The sequence below is a fragment of the Manis pentadactyla genome, chromosome 9 (assembly GCF_030020395.1).
Source record: "Manis pentadactyla isolate mManPen7 chromosome 9, mManPen7.hap1, whole genome shotgun sequence".
Classification (NCBI taxonomy): Eukaryota; Metazoa; Chordata; class Mammalia; order Pholidota; family Manidae; genus Manis; species Manis pentadactyla.
In genome coordinates this window covers 91,709,513-91,726,541 of record NC_080027.1, presented here as the reverse complement: position 1 = coordinate 91,726,541, position 17,029 = coordinate 91,709,513, and the positions used below count along the sequence as shown (strand labels likewise).

Sequence of the window (17,029 nt, the reverse complement as noted above, 5' to 3'; positions counted from 1 at the left end):
TGCACATTCTGTTGAGCAACTCCATACCCATGGTCTCACTTCATACCCACTTCATACTCACTGAGCCTCTAGAGGAAGCACAACCTCAACATCTACGGAGGAACCTTGTAGATGGCACATGCAGCCTCAGCTTCTGGGAGGCAGGAGAGCCAGAGGCTAAGAAAACAGATGACCCCATTGCTGACCTGAAGCTCATCCCCACCAGTCTCAGCTTCTTCCAGAGTGAGGGAAGGAACAGCTCCTTCCTCAGAGGGCAGCTGTCTGGTCCCAGTGCTTAGCACAGGGCCTGGCCCACTACAGAGCGGACAGCTTCCTCCTTTGTGTCTGGGCTGCTGACCCATCACACACCCAGGCCACTTGGCTCTGCTCTGCTGTGAGCTTTGGCATCCAAGGACACAATCTCTTGCCCCTGCTCCTGAGGGCCAGGCGGCAGCTCTCTGCCCTGGCTCTACCTCCCCTCATCCCTGCCTCTTGCCTTTAGACAGCACTCCCCTACAGAAACACACAGCACCTGGTAAGGCCCCAAGTTCTCTAGAATGATGACTTGAGATTAAGCATAAGAAAAGTAGGGCAATACAAAACAAACCTTTATTAAAGCAGCTCAACTTAGCAGTACAGAATACTTTTTCAACTGTACACCTATGAAGCGGGGGTTAAATATAAGCACAGTCTACTTTTCTGTTTCTGATTAATTGTGACAATTCTAAGTCACTCACTTTTTTTCCATTTATCAATCCAAAGAGAAAAGTCCTTGTCATGTTTGCACCTCTCACCCCCCTGGCTTGGCATTACACTGACCCTGCCTTGGGCTCCAGCTAGAGGACCCCAGTTGAAGCTGTCATGACCTCCCTCCTCTCCAGACCTTACCATGCCTCTCTCCTCCAGCAGCAGGAGGTCTGCTGAACTGCATCTGACCCAAGCATCAACTCTCTCTTCAGAGCATCTCCCAACATGGCAGGGGAGGCAGTCTAGAGCTGCAGGGTCTGGATGGACTTAAGGAGGATTTAGCACAAGGACCTGAAACTATCTGAGCCTGCCGGAGCTGCCCAGCCCCCATGAGTTGAGGGCCCTACTCATAAAAGGCAGGCAGAAGCTGCCTCAGTCCTTGTCTCCTGGGGCGTGATTTCTTGTGAGGAGCCTCCCTGAGCTGGAATGGGGCAGTGTGGACACCGTGGGGGACTCCAGCTTCACTCTGTCAAGGAGGGTCTTCTTGAGCGCAGCTGGGGAGATCTTTTCTTGGTCAGTCATGGACTGTAACTCTCTGTAGACAAGGACCCAAAGAGGTTGAGAGCAGCCAGAGCTTCTTGAGGCTTCCCCATCCACATAACCCCCAACTTTTCATGACACCACTTGAAAGCAGAACCTCAGACTAAATGCTCTCCCAAGCTCCTCAGAAGTACCATTTAACTAAGTTATCACACGGACGCAGAATTCCAAGTGGGTCTATGGTCATAAGGGGAAAGAGTGTCAAAAATCATGGGGTTTGGCACCGGACGTGAAGCTAAATCCTGCTTCTGCCACTTACTGTTCGACCTGGGGAAATTCTGCTTTCTGAGCCTCAACTTCCTCACCTACAGATCAAAGCTAATCACAGCTACCAGAACTGTGGTAAGAATGAAGTAGGGTCTGCAAACTCTAGCTCAACAAGCCAAAAACACATGGCTATGAACACAGAACAAAAAGCAGCAGGTTCTGCAAAATGGTGCCCAGCCCAGGGGCCAGTAGGAATGGAGGCTTGGGGTGGGGAAGGAGAGTGACCCACCGTGTTCGGACGCAAGAGGCCTCAACTGCATTGATGAGCAAGGAGCGGAAGCCCCCACTCTCCAGGAAGTGCAAGGCATGGATGGTGGCACCCCCCGGGGAGCAGACATTGTCCTTGAGCTGGCCTGGGTGCTGCTCTGAGTCTAGCAACATCTTGGCAGCCCCCTACGGCAGGAAGGGACTATCAGAGAAAACTGCTTGTGCGGGATTCTCTGTGCCCAATGCTCATCCCCAATCCTTATCCCAGCTTCTCAACCGACCCCTGTTCGTAGCACTGAGCCAACAAGAAGCCCCATCCTACACCCCGATCCAGAACATATAGAGGAAAGATACTGACCAACAAAGCCTGGGCCCCCAGTCGGACTGCCAAACGCCGTGGCAGGCCCATCTTCACCCCACCATCAGCCAACACATCGAGGGCCATGAATGCCTAGGGAGATACTCACTGACTGAGTCTCGGGGCAGCAGGCACTCAGGGGCCACACTGTAAGGTCTGCCCTTCCTGATGACTGAACTAGCTCCAGGGTCAACCTCCTACCCCAGCCAGCCCCACCCAAGGGGTAGGCAACACCCCAAGCCCAAGCCTGCCTGTAGCCCATCCTGCTCCTGAGGCCCCAGAAGGCTGAGCAAGCAATGAGGGCCTCACACAGGCAGGCCTGCTACCGCTGAGCCCCGTCACAGCATCAATTAGGTCCTCTTCCACCTCTGTGCAGAAGCCCACACTGCTCATGAGCTGCTCCAGAAGCTGCCCATCTTCCACCAGGGCATGTGTGCCTGTGACATACACCGTGGCACCCTCTCGTACCACCACAGGTGTGTTGGTCATGCAGCGAATCACCTTGGGGGCCAGCTGGAATGCCATCAGCTTCTGGGGTAAGGAAAAGGACTGAGTGAGTGGCCAGGGTGCAGGGCCCATGGTCACCCACCCCTCCCCTCTCACAGGGACACCAGGGCTGAGACGGGAACCTTCTTCACAGAGCTGATGGTGACACCGGCTGCACAGGAGACCACGATGTGCCTGGCCTGGACATCGGCCCCGATCTCATCCAGGATGAAGGGGATGATGTGCGGCTTCACAGCCAAGAAGAGGACGTCACTGTGCTTCACTGTCTCCTTGTTGCTCCGGGTCAGGTTCACACCCATCTTCTGCAGGAGGAGACTGCCCAGCTCACAGTACAGGGAAGCCTCTCCACCCAGCCCTCTCAAGGAGCAGCTGGATCCCTGCTGTGTCCACTCTGCCAGCTGCAGCCTGGAATTCCCTGCTCTGTCCCCTTAGCGTCTCCCTCTACACCCGTGGCACAACTTTTCCAGTGTTGCTACTGGGCAAGTGGGCAATGGTGCTGGGCATGGACAAGCTTCTCCATGGCAACCAGGAAATGGCTGTTCCCCATCCCCACCATCCTCTGGCACCCAAGGCACTCTCTGCTAGTAAGAAGGCCCGATGGCTGGCATGTGGCAAAGTCTAAGGGCAAGGTGGAGTATTAGCACCCAGTGGTTGGAAGCAGAGCTGGGTCAGGCCCTATCCCAACCCCAGACACTTGTCCATCATACTGCATGGTCTCCGTGGGTGGAATGGAGGACAAACTGGGAGCAGGGCCCCTCCAGTGCTAGGACATCAGCCATCCTAGGCACAGACACTGCCTGTCCCCTGCCCCATTAGACATCCTCTCCCACACTGTCCAGGTGACGGCTTGGGATATTCCTTTTTTAGAGAGAAAGAACAACTAATAGTCCAGGTTCATGCCTCAGAATAACTCAGCAAGGTAGCTACTGTGGTCTCCGTTTTATAAATGAGGAAACTGAGGCTCAGACTAGCTGAGTATCTTAAGGTTACACAACTAGTCAATGAAGAAAAACGAGTATTCACTAGGTACCTACTATGTGCCAGATGCTTTCGCATAACCTCAATTAATCTTCTAACCAACCAGTCAGTGTCTGCATGGGAATGTGGAGGGTCTGGAGGGTCGTAGTGCTCCTGGCACGGAGATGGGCGCAGGCCAGCGGCCAGCACAGGAGCTCAGGGACTTCAGGCCGTCCTCCTCCTGGGCCTCCACCGCCTCCCCGCCCCGCTGAGTCACCTACCCGGAGCGAGGACACCGTGGGCAGGTCCATTTCCGAGGAGCTGGCTATAATCTTGTGATCGGACAGGATGCCTGCAGAAAACAGGGCCTTTCAACGGGTGGTCGTCGGCGTGCTTTCCCTGTGAAGCAGGCACAGACACACGACGCTCTAACGGTGCCGACCTCTGCCCTCGAGGCCGGACCGCGGACACAGGGCTGTCATGCAGCTTATAAGAAGCGACTCAGCGCCAGTAGGCGCAAGGCCCTCCTTTGCTCGTCCACCTATATTCGTGGGTGGAGGGCGGTTCACAGGCCCGGCGGGGACTCGCGCAGCCCCGCGCCCACCTGCGGCCGTGAAGCCCCACGCCAGAGCGGAGGCCAGCTGGCCGGCGCCAATGAAGCCCACGCTCATGGTCCGGCTGCGCGTCTGCCGGGCAGCGCCAAGGAACGCTCAGCTCCCGTCCGAGAGGGCCTCTGGGGAAGGCGGAGAGCTCAAGGACGCAACCTGCCGGGTCCCGCGCCCCGAAAGCCTGACCCAAAGAGCTTCCGGCAGCTTCCGGGCGGGACCCTTCGATCCCTCCTCACTCACAGACCGCGCGCGCAGAGCCTTGCGTGGCCCCGCCCAGACAGGGCGACCAGTCCGCGGCCTGGAGCTTGGGAGTGACCAATCCGCATCCAGGAGCTTGGGAGGACCAATTGTCGGCTGGGGACTCGGGCCGCGTGCCCGCCTCCTGCGCACGGGTTTGGTGGCGGACTGCGGACACGGCGGCCGGAATATAGTGTGTTCGCTGCTGGCGCAGTTCCTTATCTCCAGGCGCGGGGCTACCGTAGTGCCCTGGGCTCCTCGGCGTCAGGCTGAGGCCGCGCGGAGGACTGGCTGATATAGCTGGCCTAACGGGCGGCCGCCATCGGTGGGCAAGGGCAACTGTGCGGGCTGCTGATTGAACTGAGAGCGGGACCCTCCGGCAGGCTGCGGCCGGAGTTCCGCGGGTTTAGGCCTGCTGCACCCCGGTCCGCGCGCCAGTCGTGCTGAACGCGGAGGGACTCATTGCCCCGCTTGGAGGGCTGCCGGCTCTGGGGCCTGGCCGAGTGTGATGAAGCCGGGCCCTATCCCGTCATCGCCACTTGCTTTAAAAGGCTCCACACATGGCTTGTTCCTCGGTCATCGTACATTACGCTTCGTCGTAATAAGTAAGGGGCCGTGGGGAACAGGTGACAGGAGAAGCACGGAGGAAGGAGGGGCTCCTCGGGGACTTGGAAGGGCGGGGAGACGTGATTACCCGCGGCCCACCTGTCTGCCTGGAGCCCCCGCCTCAGTTTCTGCACCCTTAAGTGAGGACTAAATATTTACTGTTAAGTTAATATTTCTATAACTATGCCTGATTGGAAAAATAATACCTGCACATTGAGGAAATTTTGGAAAATGCAAAGAAAGTAAAACAAAGTTAAAATCACCCATAATCATACGTCCTAAGAAGAGTTTCTTGTTTGGTGTATTTCTTAACATTATCTTCTAGGCATATATACTTTTTCCATCATTGGAAATGCGTTATATACGCATAGTCTTGAAATGCCTATCCTAGGTATGTAAGAAGCATTTTCCAATATTACAAGTCATTTAAAACAAGTTTTTAGGGACTACTTAGCATTCCATTATGTGGATGCACTGCACTAATTTAGCCATTCTTAACAAAGATAAACATGTTTCATTCAGTAGATTTTTATTCAGATTCTGGGGACAAAACCTCATCAGAACATGGAAGTCCCTGTCCTCACAAAATTTGTATCAGTTTTCGAAATTAATCATCCTGAGAAAATTTTTGCCTATTTCCTTGGTGTGCATCTCTACAGGTGAGATTTTGGGTTCCACATGTAGAGACTTTAAAGACATTCCATGGTGGCCATGTTGCAGCCTGCCTAGTGGTCACCAGCATGAACTCTGACACCACAAACCCAACAGTTCAAACAAGAAAAGGGGGCCTTTTGATTCAGGTCTTGGGAAGGTACTGGGGAGCAAGCTACGTAGGAGGAGCATCTACCTCATGAGAACGTGGGGTGGACTAAAGTCCAGGGCTGCCAGCATGCACCCTTCCTCTTCTTTCTTTCTGCCTCTCTACCTGCCTCCACTGGGCCTCTTATAGAGGAGCCTTTGTCAGGGAAGTTGCGAATTTCCTAATGCTGCCCAGTCCTCTAGGGGCACATAGTCCACTGGGAAGTCTCCAGGGCTGCTTTGCTGTCCCTGGCTCTCTGGTTCCTGTCTGCAACATAACAGGATGTACAAAGCTAAGTGTGTGTTGGAGGTGGGTGGGGCAGAGTGGGGGACGCTCGTTTACCACTGTCAGGCCCTTTTACGTACGTCAGTCCATTCTCAGCTTCCAGGAGTAGAGGTGCAATATGGGGAGGACTACGAGGGCCTAGGAAAGGAGGTTGTGTTGGTGATCCCTATGCTGGCTTTGTCACCAGCTGGGGAAGACTACTACGTGAGAGGGGAGCAGCAAGGCCCCCCAGGCCTCCTGACTAAGCTTGGATGTGCAAGCCACTGGCCAGAACTGGATTATTTTTTTTGGTACTTAGAGATTGATTACTTTTTCATTTCCAGTGTTTAAAGTTGATAAGCACAAACTCGCCTTGTATATTTTACTTGTAGGCAATCCCATTTCTTTTTTTTTTATTAAGGTATCATTGATATGCAATCTTATGAAGGTTTTACATGAGCAACATTGTGGTTACAGCCATATTGTCACCCATATTGTCAAGTCCCTGCCATATACCCCATTGCATTCACAGTCCATCAGCATAGTAAGATGCTATAGAGTCACTACTTGTCTTCTCCATGTTATACGCCATCCCCGTGACCCACCCACGTTATGTGTGCTAATCGTAATGCCCTTAATCCCCTTCTCTCTCCTACACCTACACACCCTCCCCAACCCCTTCCCTTTGGTAACCACTAGTCCTTTCTTGGAGTCTGAGTCTGCTGCTGTTTTGTTCCTTCAGTTTTGCTCTGTTATACTCCACAAATGAGTGAAATCCTTTGGTACTTGTCTTTCTCCACCTGGCTTATTTCACTGAGCATAATACCCTCTAGGTCCATCCATGTTGTTGCAAATGGTAGGATTTGTTTTCTTCTTATGGCTGAATAATATTACATTGTGTATATGTACCACATCTTCTTTATCCATTCATCTACTGATGGATACTTAGGTTGCTTCCATTTCTTGGCTGTTGTAAATAGTGTTGTGATAAACATAGGGGTGCATATGTCTTTGAAACTGGGATCCTGCATTCTTAGGGTAAATTCATAGGAGTGGAATTCCTGGGTCACATGGTATTTCTATTCTTAATTATTTGAGGAACCTCTGTATTGCTTTCCACAATGGCTGACCTAATTTACATTCCCACCAACAGTGTAGGAGGGTTCCCCTTTCTCTGCATCATCACCAGCATTTGTTGTTCCTAGTCTTTTCGATGTTGGCCATCCTAACTTGTGTGAGGTGTATCTCATTGTGGTTTTAATTTGCATTTCCCTGATGAATAGTGATATGGAGCATCTTTTCATGTGCCTGTTGGCCCTCTGAATTTCTTCTTTGGAGAAGTGTCTGTTCAAATAGTCTGCCCTTTTTTAAATCCAATTATTTGCTTTTTGGGTGTTGAGGCATGTGAATTCTTTATATATTTTGGATGTTAACCCCTTATCAGATATGTCATTTACAAATATATTCTCCCTTACTATAGGATGCCTTTTTGTTCTAGGTAATCCTACTTCATTCCCTTGTAATGACCTTGCTAACTAAAGGCCCATTCCATTGGTGCCGTGGCCCCTGCTGTGGCTCCCACGGTGATTACATCCTGAGATGCCTGGGGTGCGGTGTTTGGTAGATGAGATGAAGAAAGGCCCTCCTTTCTACCCAACCACTCAGGACATGACCTGGAGGGCCCAGCCTGGTGTTGCTGTGCTGCCATGGACATATGCTTTCCACATCTGGCACCTGTCTCCTTGAGTGCCCACTCTATCCTTTCACTCCGTCTGAACAGAGAGCAGTCTAGGAAGAAAATTGAGATGTTCACTAAGCCTCCAGGACTGCCCCCCTTTGCCCGTCTCATACCATCTCATCCACTAGCCAGATGGGTTCAGCTCTATGTGTCTTTCCCCCTGCCTTTCCACAGTCCTGCCCCCTGTCCCTCTCCAGGTGTCCCAGACAAAGTGGAAATGCTTCATTTCAGCTTCCCTTGTCCAGGTTCTTTGTCTTAGGGCCTTCAGGTCTCCTTCCTGGTCTATCCCTTAACAGCAGGCTCATCTGTTTTAAGAGTGAAGGTGATGAAGGGAATAAGGGAGACTCCTGAGCTCCTCCCAGCTAATCAAAAGGCAAGTCCAGCAGACACCTAACATTTTGCAGACATTGTTACATTTTTTTGTCATTACATCAATAATCCAGTAATTGTAAAAAAATTAGAAATTCTATCAAATGAGAAAATGAACATTGCCTTTAATCCTACAATCTAAAGAAAACCAATGTGACTCATTCAGAATATAACTCTAGACTTCTTTTTTCCCTTTGCAATCAGGCTCATTTTAAGCTTGATTTTTAAAAAGAAAATTATTTTATTTTTTACACTTTTTAAATTGAAGTGTAGTTGGTGTACAATATTATATTGGTTTCAGGTGTGCAATAGTGATTTGATGATTATATATGTTAGTAAATGCTCACCATAATAAAATGCTGTCAATATACAAAGATATTACAGTATTATTCACTATTTTCCCTATGCTATACTTTCATCCCCAGGACTAATTTATTTTATAAATGGATGTTTGTCCCTCTTTTTCACCTTCAACTATTTCACTGCCCTTACCCCCACATTGCAACCATGAGTCTGTTCTCTGTGTTTAATAGACTATTTCCATTTTGTTTGTTTTTTCATTTGTTTTTTTTAAATTCCACATACAAGTGAAATCATATGTTATTTGTCTTTCTCTGCATGATTTCATTTAGCATAATATCCTCTGGATTCATCTATGTTGTCTCAAATGGCAAAATCTCATTCTTTTTTATGGCTGAGTAATATTCCATTGTGTATGTATACCATATCTTTATCCATTAATCTATTGATGGACACTTAGGTTGCTTCCATATCTTGGCTATATGGTAAACAATGCTGCAGTAAATATAGAAGCTCACATATCTTTTAATTAATTTAATCACATAAATTAGTGATTTTGTTTTCTCTGAATACATTCCTGAAAATAGAATTACTAGGTCATACAATGTTTCTATTTTTAGTTAAACTTAATCTTTAAAACAAGTATGTGCTCATGTTTATGTCAACAGGTCAGTTTGTATGTAATAGGAGATACGCAAAAATCAAAATAACTTTATTTTAGGATGGTGGGATTTGGATGGTTTTCAGTTCACTCAAAATTACCTTTAATGTTGATACTTCATCTTTTATAAGTCAAAAAATATATAATTACACCTTACTTCTAATGGAATTTGGTTTATTGTCTATTAACTTTCCATTGCTGCCATAACAATGCACCATAAATTTAGCACTTGAAACAAAGCAAGTTTATTATCTCACATATTGTAGGCGAGAAGTCTGCATAGGTCCAGTGGTTTCTCTCCTCCAGGTCCCTCTGACCAAATCAAGATGCCAGCTGATTTGGGTTGTTATCTGGAGGATCTGGGGGAGAGCTGGCAACCAGACTCACTCAGGTTATTGGCAGATTTTGGTTCCTGTGGCTGTAGTACTGAGATCCCCTTTCCTTGCTGGTCATCAGCTGGGAGTCATTCTCACCTTCTAGAAGCAACTCATATTCCTTGGCTCATTGTCTCCTGGTACTTACAACATCATCTTCAAACCAGCAATGGCAGGCTGAGTCCTCATGCTTCAGATCTCCCTGATCTCCTCGTTTGCCTCTGTTGGTTGGCAACCTTGTAGGGAATTTCCCAGGTGTAATCTGAAACCAGCACCCATAAGTGGAAGGCAGGGAGAGACAGAGAGAGGTAGCCACTCCAGAGGGTGGGTGGTAGGTGTAATAAGCATGGAAACTCACAAATGAGGTTTGTGCTGGGCAACTGCAAGACCAGTGGGCCTGTCCACCAGCCCACCAAATCTTCAAAGTTTATATTGAGGCCTTAGTGGGGTTTAGACACATATACTATACTATCCAGATGGTCTCAACATCACATCACTATCTCAAGGCTGTGTCCCTGGGGCAGCCTCTAGCAAGGGAAAAGCAAGCAGAATTCACTTCTCAAGGACAAGAGGGGATGAAGAATTTCTGACTGCAGGGTTCCACTCACAGGTCAGCCAGAGATCATATCCTCTTCATGACCTCCAGCAGCCTCCTCTCTCCTGACTCCAGCCAGAGAAAGTTCTTTGTTTTGAAGGGCTCATGAGATTAGATTGGAGTAATCTGAGATCATCTTCCTATTTTAAGGTCTGTACCTTAATTGCATCTGCAAAGTCCCTTTTGCCATGTGACATAACAGAGTCACAGGTTCCAAGGATTGTGGGAAGGACTGCAAAACATGGATGGATTTGCAGAGAATGTTCTGTCTGCCACACTGTATCCCTGTGCCAATGAGCACATCCTTACATCTTGAAATGAAGCCAATCTGAATTTTTTAGCTCCCATGGGATGATTTAAGTTGGCCCATCCTTGCCACTGATTGCATGTGACTGGCTGGGAGTCCACAGAACTTTTAGAGCCACAGATATGTCACGGAGTAGCTGGTAGAATTCTTTAGATGACATCAATGTCCTTGTAGAGAAAGCAACTCTCTGCCCTGAAACTCAAAATATCCTAAGTGGAAAGGCTTCCTTCTGATATCTTATGGAGATGATCTAGCCATTTACAAATCAGAGCCAAATCATCTCCTACCTCCAACAACATTCTTGCCATGTCCTCAAATCCTGGCTGTCGATTTTTTCCTCCAATATTCAGTTGCTGTTAATTAGTTTTGTGGGTAAAAATAGAGTCCGTGAATTTCAATAGCCAGGCATAAGGAAACCCAGCTGACTGGGAAAGGTAACCTGCCATATGTGACAGCTTCCAAATGACATGTTAACTACTACTGTCTATATCAGCAGAGCATGCTTACTGGGGCATGGTGTGCGAAGGACTTTTTAGAACCCATTCCATGGGGTAGAGATTCAACAGATTCACATTGCCTCAGCCTTGATTTCTTCATTTGATTAATACCTAGCTCTAGGAATTAGTTGCAAGAATTAAGCAATACAATTGTATAAAATTGCCTACCACAGCGCCCTGATTCATAGTGAATGCTCAGTAAATGTTAGCTTGCTTACACACCATTGTCACCACTTCCCACTCCTGCTCTATCCTCATAAGCACAGTTGCAAGGGTTAAAGTGCTTTCTAAAGAGGTGGCATATGTGAGTAGTGGTTTACAATACTAATTGTGGAATGAGAGGGGATGTGAGCATAAAGATACTGTAAATTAAAGTGTAATCTAATCTTAGTGCAGTCTTCAGCGTCCTCTAGAGGAGAGTCACTGTCATATCACCTCCTTTCTTCCTGTCACTTTGCTCTCATTCCCTATTGCTCCCCTCTCTCTAGTAAAGGGTACTAGAAACTAAATACAGAGACACAGAGTGAAACATCACTTTTATTTCAGCACATTATCTGCATTCAATTGTTTTTTTGCTAAATTAAAGGAAAAGTAAATACATGTGGGTTCTGGGGATAAGTTCTCTAAACGGGGAAATGACTAAGTATGTGCAGGCAATGCTGGGTCTCTGGGGGTGCAGAGGAGTGGGTGGGTTAGGGCTGTCTGATCTCCAGGGCAATGAAGTTTTAGAGCTGAATCCCAGTTCTTCCTTTTTAAGAGGAAATGGTGGCCTAAAGGTGTCTGCATTTGCTTAAGTTCATAGCTGTGGCCCTGTTAGATCCAGAGGCCAAGTGTCCTGATTCCCTGTCCATTGCCTCTAGCCAGTAGCCCTTCATCCTCTCTCCTAGCTCTCTCTCATGGGAACGGGACCCAAGTATGTTTACAGAAGTCCATAATGGGTCAATAATTGGGGGAACAAGGGTTCTTTTTTAAGTCTCCCTACCTAGGGGGAACAAAGGGACAGTCTTGCTTTGTTTTACTTCATCATATATAGAGCAAATCAATCTCATCTCAGTCCTCATCATAGGGTGTGCTGTCCCACACTCAGCTGAGAATTTTCTGGGGAACAGATGCTCCCAGCCGGCAATCTGCCCATGCTCAGTTACATCCTATAACAAGTAGGCCGGGATTTTCCTCTAGAGCTCAGCAACCCAACTTGCATTAGTTACTCATGTAAGTGCTTGTGGGGTGGTGGGGGTGATGGACAGAAGGACAAGAAAAGGAAGAACACACAGGGAAAGGTAAAATACGGGCATTCAAACTGGGGCAGGGGTGACTTGCTAAGTAGAAAATTAGGATCTACAGTAGGACCTGCTTCAGTGCATGAGTCCACCTGCCCTACGGCTCCAACTTCCTTGGCACCAGCGCCCCATCTGAGGCACAGCTGCACTTCTGCACCCTCATGTTGGGTAGGCTGACCACCTGCGGCCTGAGCATGCCCCCCTCCTTGACGCTGACAATCATGGGCAGCGAGGTCATCTCCGAGGCGATGCACTGCCTTGGCCCCAGAAACGGCCACTTGAAGGTCAGGGGCTCCGGAGGCTGCTGGCAGGTGCCCACACACTCGTAGGCCAGGAAACCCGGGGGCTCCAGGACCCAGTGCTCAGCCCACTTCATGTCCTGCAGGTCAATGTACATCTCCCGGCGGCAGCAGCGGGTGCGCACGGGCCCTGGCTCCTCAGGACCACAGTTGCCCTGAGCTCTGTGGGGCAAGGAGAGGCAGGGGTACTGGTCAGCTGGCAGGGCCGAGGTCAAGGGCCCCGGGAGTTGAGGGGTGGGGCGCGGCTAGTGGACCGTCTGGGAGTGAGATTCATGATCCATCTCTCATTGTGCCCCTAACTGCAGGGTGTTTGTGATGAGGGTGGACAGCTAGAAACAACCAAAGAGTAAATCCTAAGTGATACCGCTCCTCAGAGGCAGAGGAGACCTTTTTCCCGTGCTAGTTCTTCCCCAGGGCACCTGCGGAGACACCGCCCCAACCGGCTTAATTCCCCGCTAGCTGGCCCGTGGGCTCCCGGCTGACCCGCGACGCCTACCCATAGTCCCTGAGGTCCAGGGCGTGCAGCTCCAGCTGGGGCTCGCCCTGCCCCGCGGCCCGCGGCTCCTGCGAGGCGAAGCGGACCAGCTGGTGGGCGCTGGAGGCCAGCGGGCCCAGGTGCTCCCTCTGCACTGACACCTGCAGCAGCAGTGGCTGCCGGGGCCGACTCAGCTGCTGCCAGAAGTGCACGGCCTCCGTCACGTCGAAGGCCCTCCAGCCGCTCTCGTGGACGGACACCAGCCTGCACCACCACACGGACACAGGCCTGAGCGGAGGGCGACCCTTGCGGCGGGGACTGGGTGGCGTCCCCGCCCCTCGGGGTGTCCTGGCCGCGCCGCCTCGCGCCCCGGCCCCGCCCTCCAGGCCCCGCCCCGGACCTGCCCCGCCCCACCTGGAGTCCACCAGGGAGGTGCGGTTCGAGCCGTCGTCGCGGACGTGCAGCCACTGGACGGTGACGCGCGCTCGGTCGCTGCGCGGGGACAGCCGCTCGTGCCTGCGGAGCGCAGCCTTGGCGACCGGCTCCTGGAAGAGGCGCAGCACGGCCTGCACCAGCTCGCTCTCGGGCGGCAGCCGCTGCTCCAGGTGGAACACCAGCAGGTGCACGGATGCTTCGGACGCCAGGAACCTGCCAGCCACCTCTGGGGACAGGGCCGGGGTCAGAGGAGCCCTCCGCACTCGGGGGGTGTGAGGATGGCAGAGCCACAGAGTGGGTGGCCAGGCGGGAGAAACCGGCCCCTGTTCTGTCTCCCTGGGCCAAGCCTTTACATGGGCATGTCCCTCGGGTCTGGGACCCGGTTCGTACAGTCTACCCGCAGCAGGCAGGGGCCGCTCTGGAACCCAGAGCTGACAGGCCTACCTCAGCTGACATTTAAGTGTCAGAATCCTCACCTGGGGCACCTGCCCTTGGGGCTGGCTCTGGAGGTGAGCCCCAGGCCCAGGGGGTGATAGGCGGAATGGAATTCAAGCCAGCCTTGTCCCTGACTGCTGAGTGGCAGGTGTTACACTGTAGTTAATTCTTCGGTTACCCATGAATGATCTCTCCCTGATCATGCACTTTACAGTTACAGCCCCAGGAGACCAGTCAGACATTGTCATACCAATGTTGTAGAGAAGTGAGCAGGTTGGGAGCCTTATTTTAAAACCAATTGCTCAAGGTCAGGGAACCCCAGAAACCCTGGTTCCCCCCAGCACTGAGGCAGAACCGGGCTGCATCATCCTCTCCACCCTCCTCTTCCCTGAATCCTCCACTTGGGCAGTGGGTCCCAGGAGCCCACCTCCTCCCGACCCTGAGATATGGGGCCCTTGGTGCAGGCAGAGACCAGACCAGGGACCCCGCTCAGCCACCTCAGAGGCCGAGGTTCCCCCCACCCACGTGGCCCCTGGCCCTCGGGCAGCCTCCCCCTGCAAGGACCAGGCTGCAGCAAGGGAGGAGGCCTCACCTTGGAAGTTTTGGCTGAACCTCTTCCCTCGGGATCGGGCTCCGTGGCCTCGCTGCAGCAGGGACACGTACTGGGCCCTCACGTGGCCAGGGGTGTCTAGCTCCTCCACATTGGCCTTGTCCAGGGTGGGCACCTCCCTGAGGTGCAGCTGCTGCAGCAGGCTGCCCAGGATCTGCTCCCCTGTCAGGGCCACCCCGGGGCCGGCCGGGGGCAGCACCCAGAGTGCCCAGCAGAGCCACAGGGGCCTCATGGTGCCGTTCGGGAGGAGCAGGAACGGAGCAGAAGTGTCCCTGGAAGAGGCTCCAAGAGGGGCCCAGCTGGGTTGCTGAGAGCCAGGCTGGCCAACTTTATAGGCAGCCCTGGGCTGGGCGTGGGTGGAGGGAGGGAGGCTGAGGGGGAGGGAGGTCACACCCTCAGACCTCCTGGGAGCTCAGTAGCCAGACAGGTCCGTGAGCCCGAGGTGGGGGCTGTCTACAAGGGGCACAGAGGGCAGTCTGGATGCCATATCATCCTGGGGCCTTGCCACTGTCTGGGTAGCTCAGTGATAGTTTCAGTGCCTGTTGACTTTCCCTGGTCCTACCCTAGTCCTAGTCTTCGAAAAAACGAACTTGTTCTGTAAAAAAAAAAATGAGTCCTTTTAGCCAGCTCTTTAAATCTCTTTCTTGGGGGCTAGTCTGGTTCTTGGTTTGCTTCATCAGGAGGGAAGGAGGGAAAGGACTCTGCATCTTGCCTGTGCCAGGCAAGGCCCTAAGCAGAACACTCCCACAGGAACCCCTGGAGTCGGCCTCCTCAATCCCTCAGCCCTGCCCACTCCTCTCCACTGTCCTCAGGGGACCTTGTCTACCCCAAGACCCTGAAGCTAGAGGCTGTCAGGACAGGAAATCTCATGGCTCAGCTCTCTCTGGCAGTCCCAGGAAAAGCAATTTTTCCAAGTTTCTTTGCAATCACACGACTGCCTTGAGAGTGAGAGTGCCCCTCCACAGTGGCATCGTTCTGGGGAGCACTTTTCATGGGAAGCCTGGCTGCTGGCTCACACTGCCAGGGCTCAGTTCGAGTCCAGGTCATGCCCAGACGTGCTGAGGGACAGGAACCTGGAAAGCAGAGGCCAGTGCTGCCCAGAGTCATGTCCTGTGTGAAACCGCAGGTACCGAGCCCCCTGGGCAGGGAGCCCCCCATGCCCCCTCACATGCACATTTTAGACTGGCTGGGTTCAAAATGAGGCCTGCTGCTTGCTGGCTATTTGGCCTGCTAGCAAGTTCCTGCTTGCTCACCCAAAGGAGGGGCTGGTAGTAATTAGGTCCATGTTGCAGGGCTGGCATAGAGAGTAAATGAATCAACATGCGTAAGGTGTTCAGCTTAGCACCCGGTACCTAGTGTGCCCTGGATATGGTTTGTAAGCCCCCTGTAAGGGTTTGCTGTTGTGTTATCCACACAGTCATTGCCCTCTGGGGGATGATGAGAAGTGCAATCCTCTCCTGAGTGCTCACTATGCACCAGGCATCTTTCTGAGCTCTGAACATGTATTCACAACAGCCCTGGGAGGCAGGTGTCAGATGGCCCACCTTCCATGTGCACAGTCAGAGCCCGGTGAAGGAAACTGTCCTGGCTTGCTCAGCAAGTGGAGGGCTAGGTTGGTCACTACAGGCATCTGTCCCCAGAGGCCCCTCCCGGCACAGAGATTTGATGATGTGCAGGGGGAAGCCCTTCCCTAAATGAGACAGCCTCACTTCCCATGTTCTGTCACGGTTGTTCTGTCCTCTGCAAAGGTGGTAGAGGACAAGAGCTGGTTGAGGGCCAAGGGGCCTGGTGGGCAGGGAGCATCCTGTTTCCCCTTCCTCTGCCGTGGGTGTGCTGTGTCACTGACAGGTCTCTGGTGCCAACTCTCTGCCTCTGTGCTGCTCACATTCAAGGCAGAAGAGCTGAAAACCTGGTACTCAAGGCAGAATTGTCCCTGCATGAGAGCCCAGGGACATGATGCGCTAATTGCCACCATACATATTTACATATGCGCATGTGCCTATGTACAAGAGGGGTTTTAGTAGTAAGGGGAGGCTTAGAACTGGAGGAAGGGGAGGGCCAAAAATAACAGTAATAATCATAAAGGCCAATAAGCTGATGGGCTGCACACCATTCTGATTGTTTTGTGTACTTTAACTCTTCATGAAAATTTTTTGCAGATTCTCTTCTTTTATTGAAGTATTATTAATATAAAATATTATATTGGTTTCAGGTGTACAACATAGTGATTCGACCATTATATACATTATGAAATGCTCACCATGCTGTGTGGTTACCCTCTGTCACCATACAAAGTTATTACAATATTCCCAAATGTATTTCTATGCACTACTTTCATCCCCATGACTTACTTATTTTATAACTGGAAGTTTGTACCTCCTGATTCCCTTCACCTATTTTGCCCATCCTCCTACCCCACCAAACTCTTTTTCTTTTTAAATTGAGGTATAATTGACATATAGCATTATATTGTTTCAGGTGTACAACAAAATGATTTGATATTTGTATATACTGCAAAATGATCACCTCAATAAGTCTAGTTAACATCTGTCAACCAATCATAGTTACAAACTTTTTT

The 17,029-nt window shown here is 51.1% G+C and overlaps 2 protein-coding genes across 4 annotated transcripts; both read right to left on the bottom strand.

Moving 5' to 3' along the window:
• Positions 1–566: 566 nt before the first annotated feature.
• Positions 567–4,428, bottom strand: PYCR2 (pyrroline-5-carboxylate reductase 2). Of its 3 annotated transcripts, none has more exons than XM_057507809.1 (7): positions 4,167–4,428; positions 3,844–3,961; positions 2,728–2,907; positions 2,408–2,629; positions 2,099–2,191; positions 1,763–1,926; positions 567–1,261 (listed from the first exon to the last, which is right to left on the bottom strand). In XM_057507809.1, exons 2-7 carry the CDS (start codon positions 3,871–3,873, stop codon positions 1,099–1,101), a joined length of 852 nt encoding a protein of 283 aa, XP_057363792.1. In that variant the 5' UTR covers positions 3,874–3,961; positions 4,167–4,428; the 3' UTR covers positions 567–1,098. The 3 variants fall into 3 exon arrangements, with proteins under 3 accessions (XP_057363792.1, XP_036758492.2, XP_057363791.1); XM_036902597.2 differs by having other exon boundaries at positions 3,844–3,914; XM_057507808.1 differs by lacking the exon at positions 2,099–2,191 and having other exon boundaries at positions 3,844–3,914.
• A 7,008-nt stretch (positions 4,429–11,436) lies between these two features.
• LOC118921159 (left-right determination factor 1-like) lies at positions 11,437–14,990 on the bottom strand. The gene is made up of 4 exons (XM_036902833.2): positions 14,434–14,990; positions 13,386–13,632; positions 12,993–13,235; positions 11,437–12,658 (listed from the first exon to the last, which is right to left on the bottom strand). Exons 1-4 carry the CDS (start codon positions 14,681–14,683, stop codon positions 12,295–12,297), a joined length of 1,104 nt encoding a protein of 367 aa, XP_036758728.2. The 5' UTR covers positions 14,684–14,990; the 3' UTR covers positions 11,437–12,294.
• Positions 14,991–17,029: the final 2,039 nt, after the last annotated feature.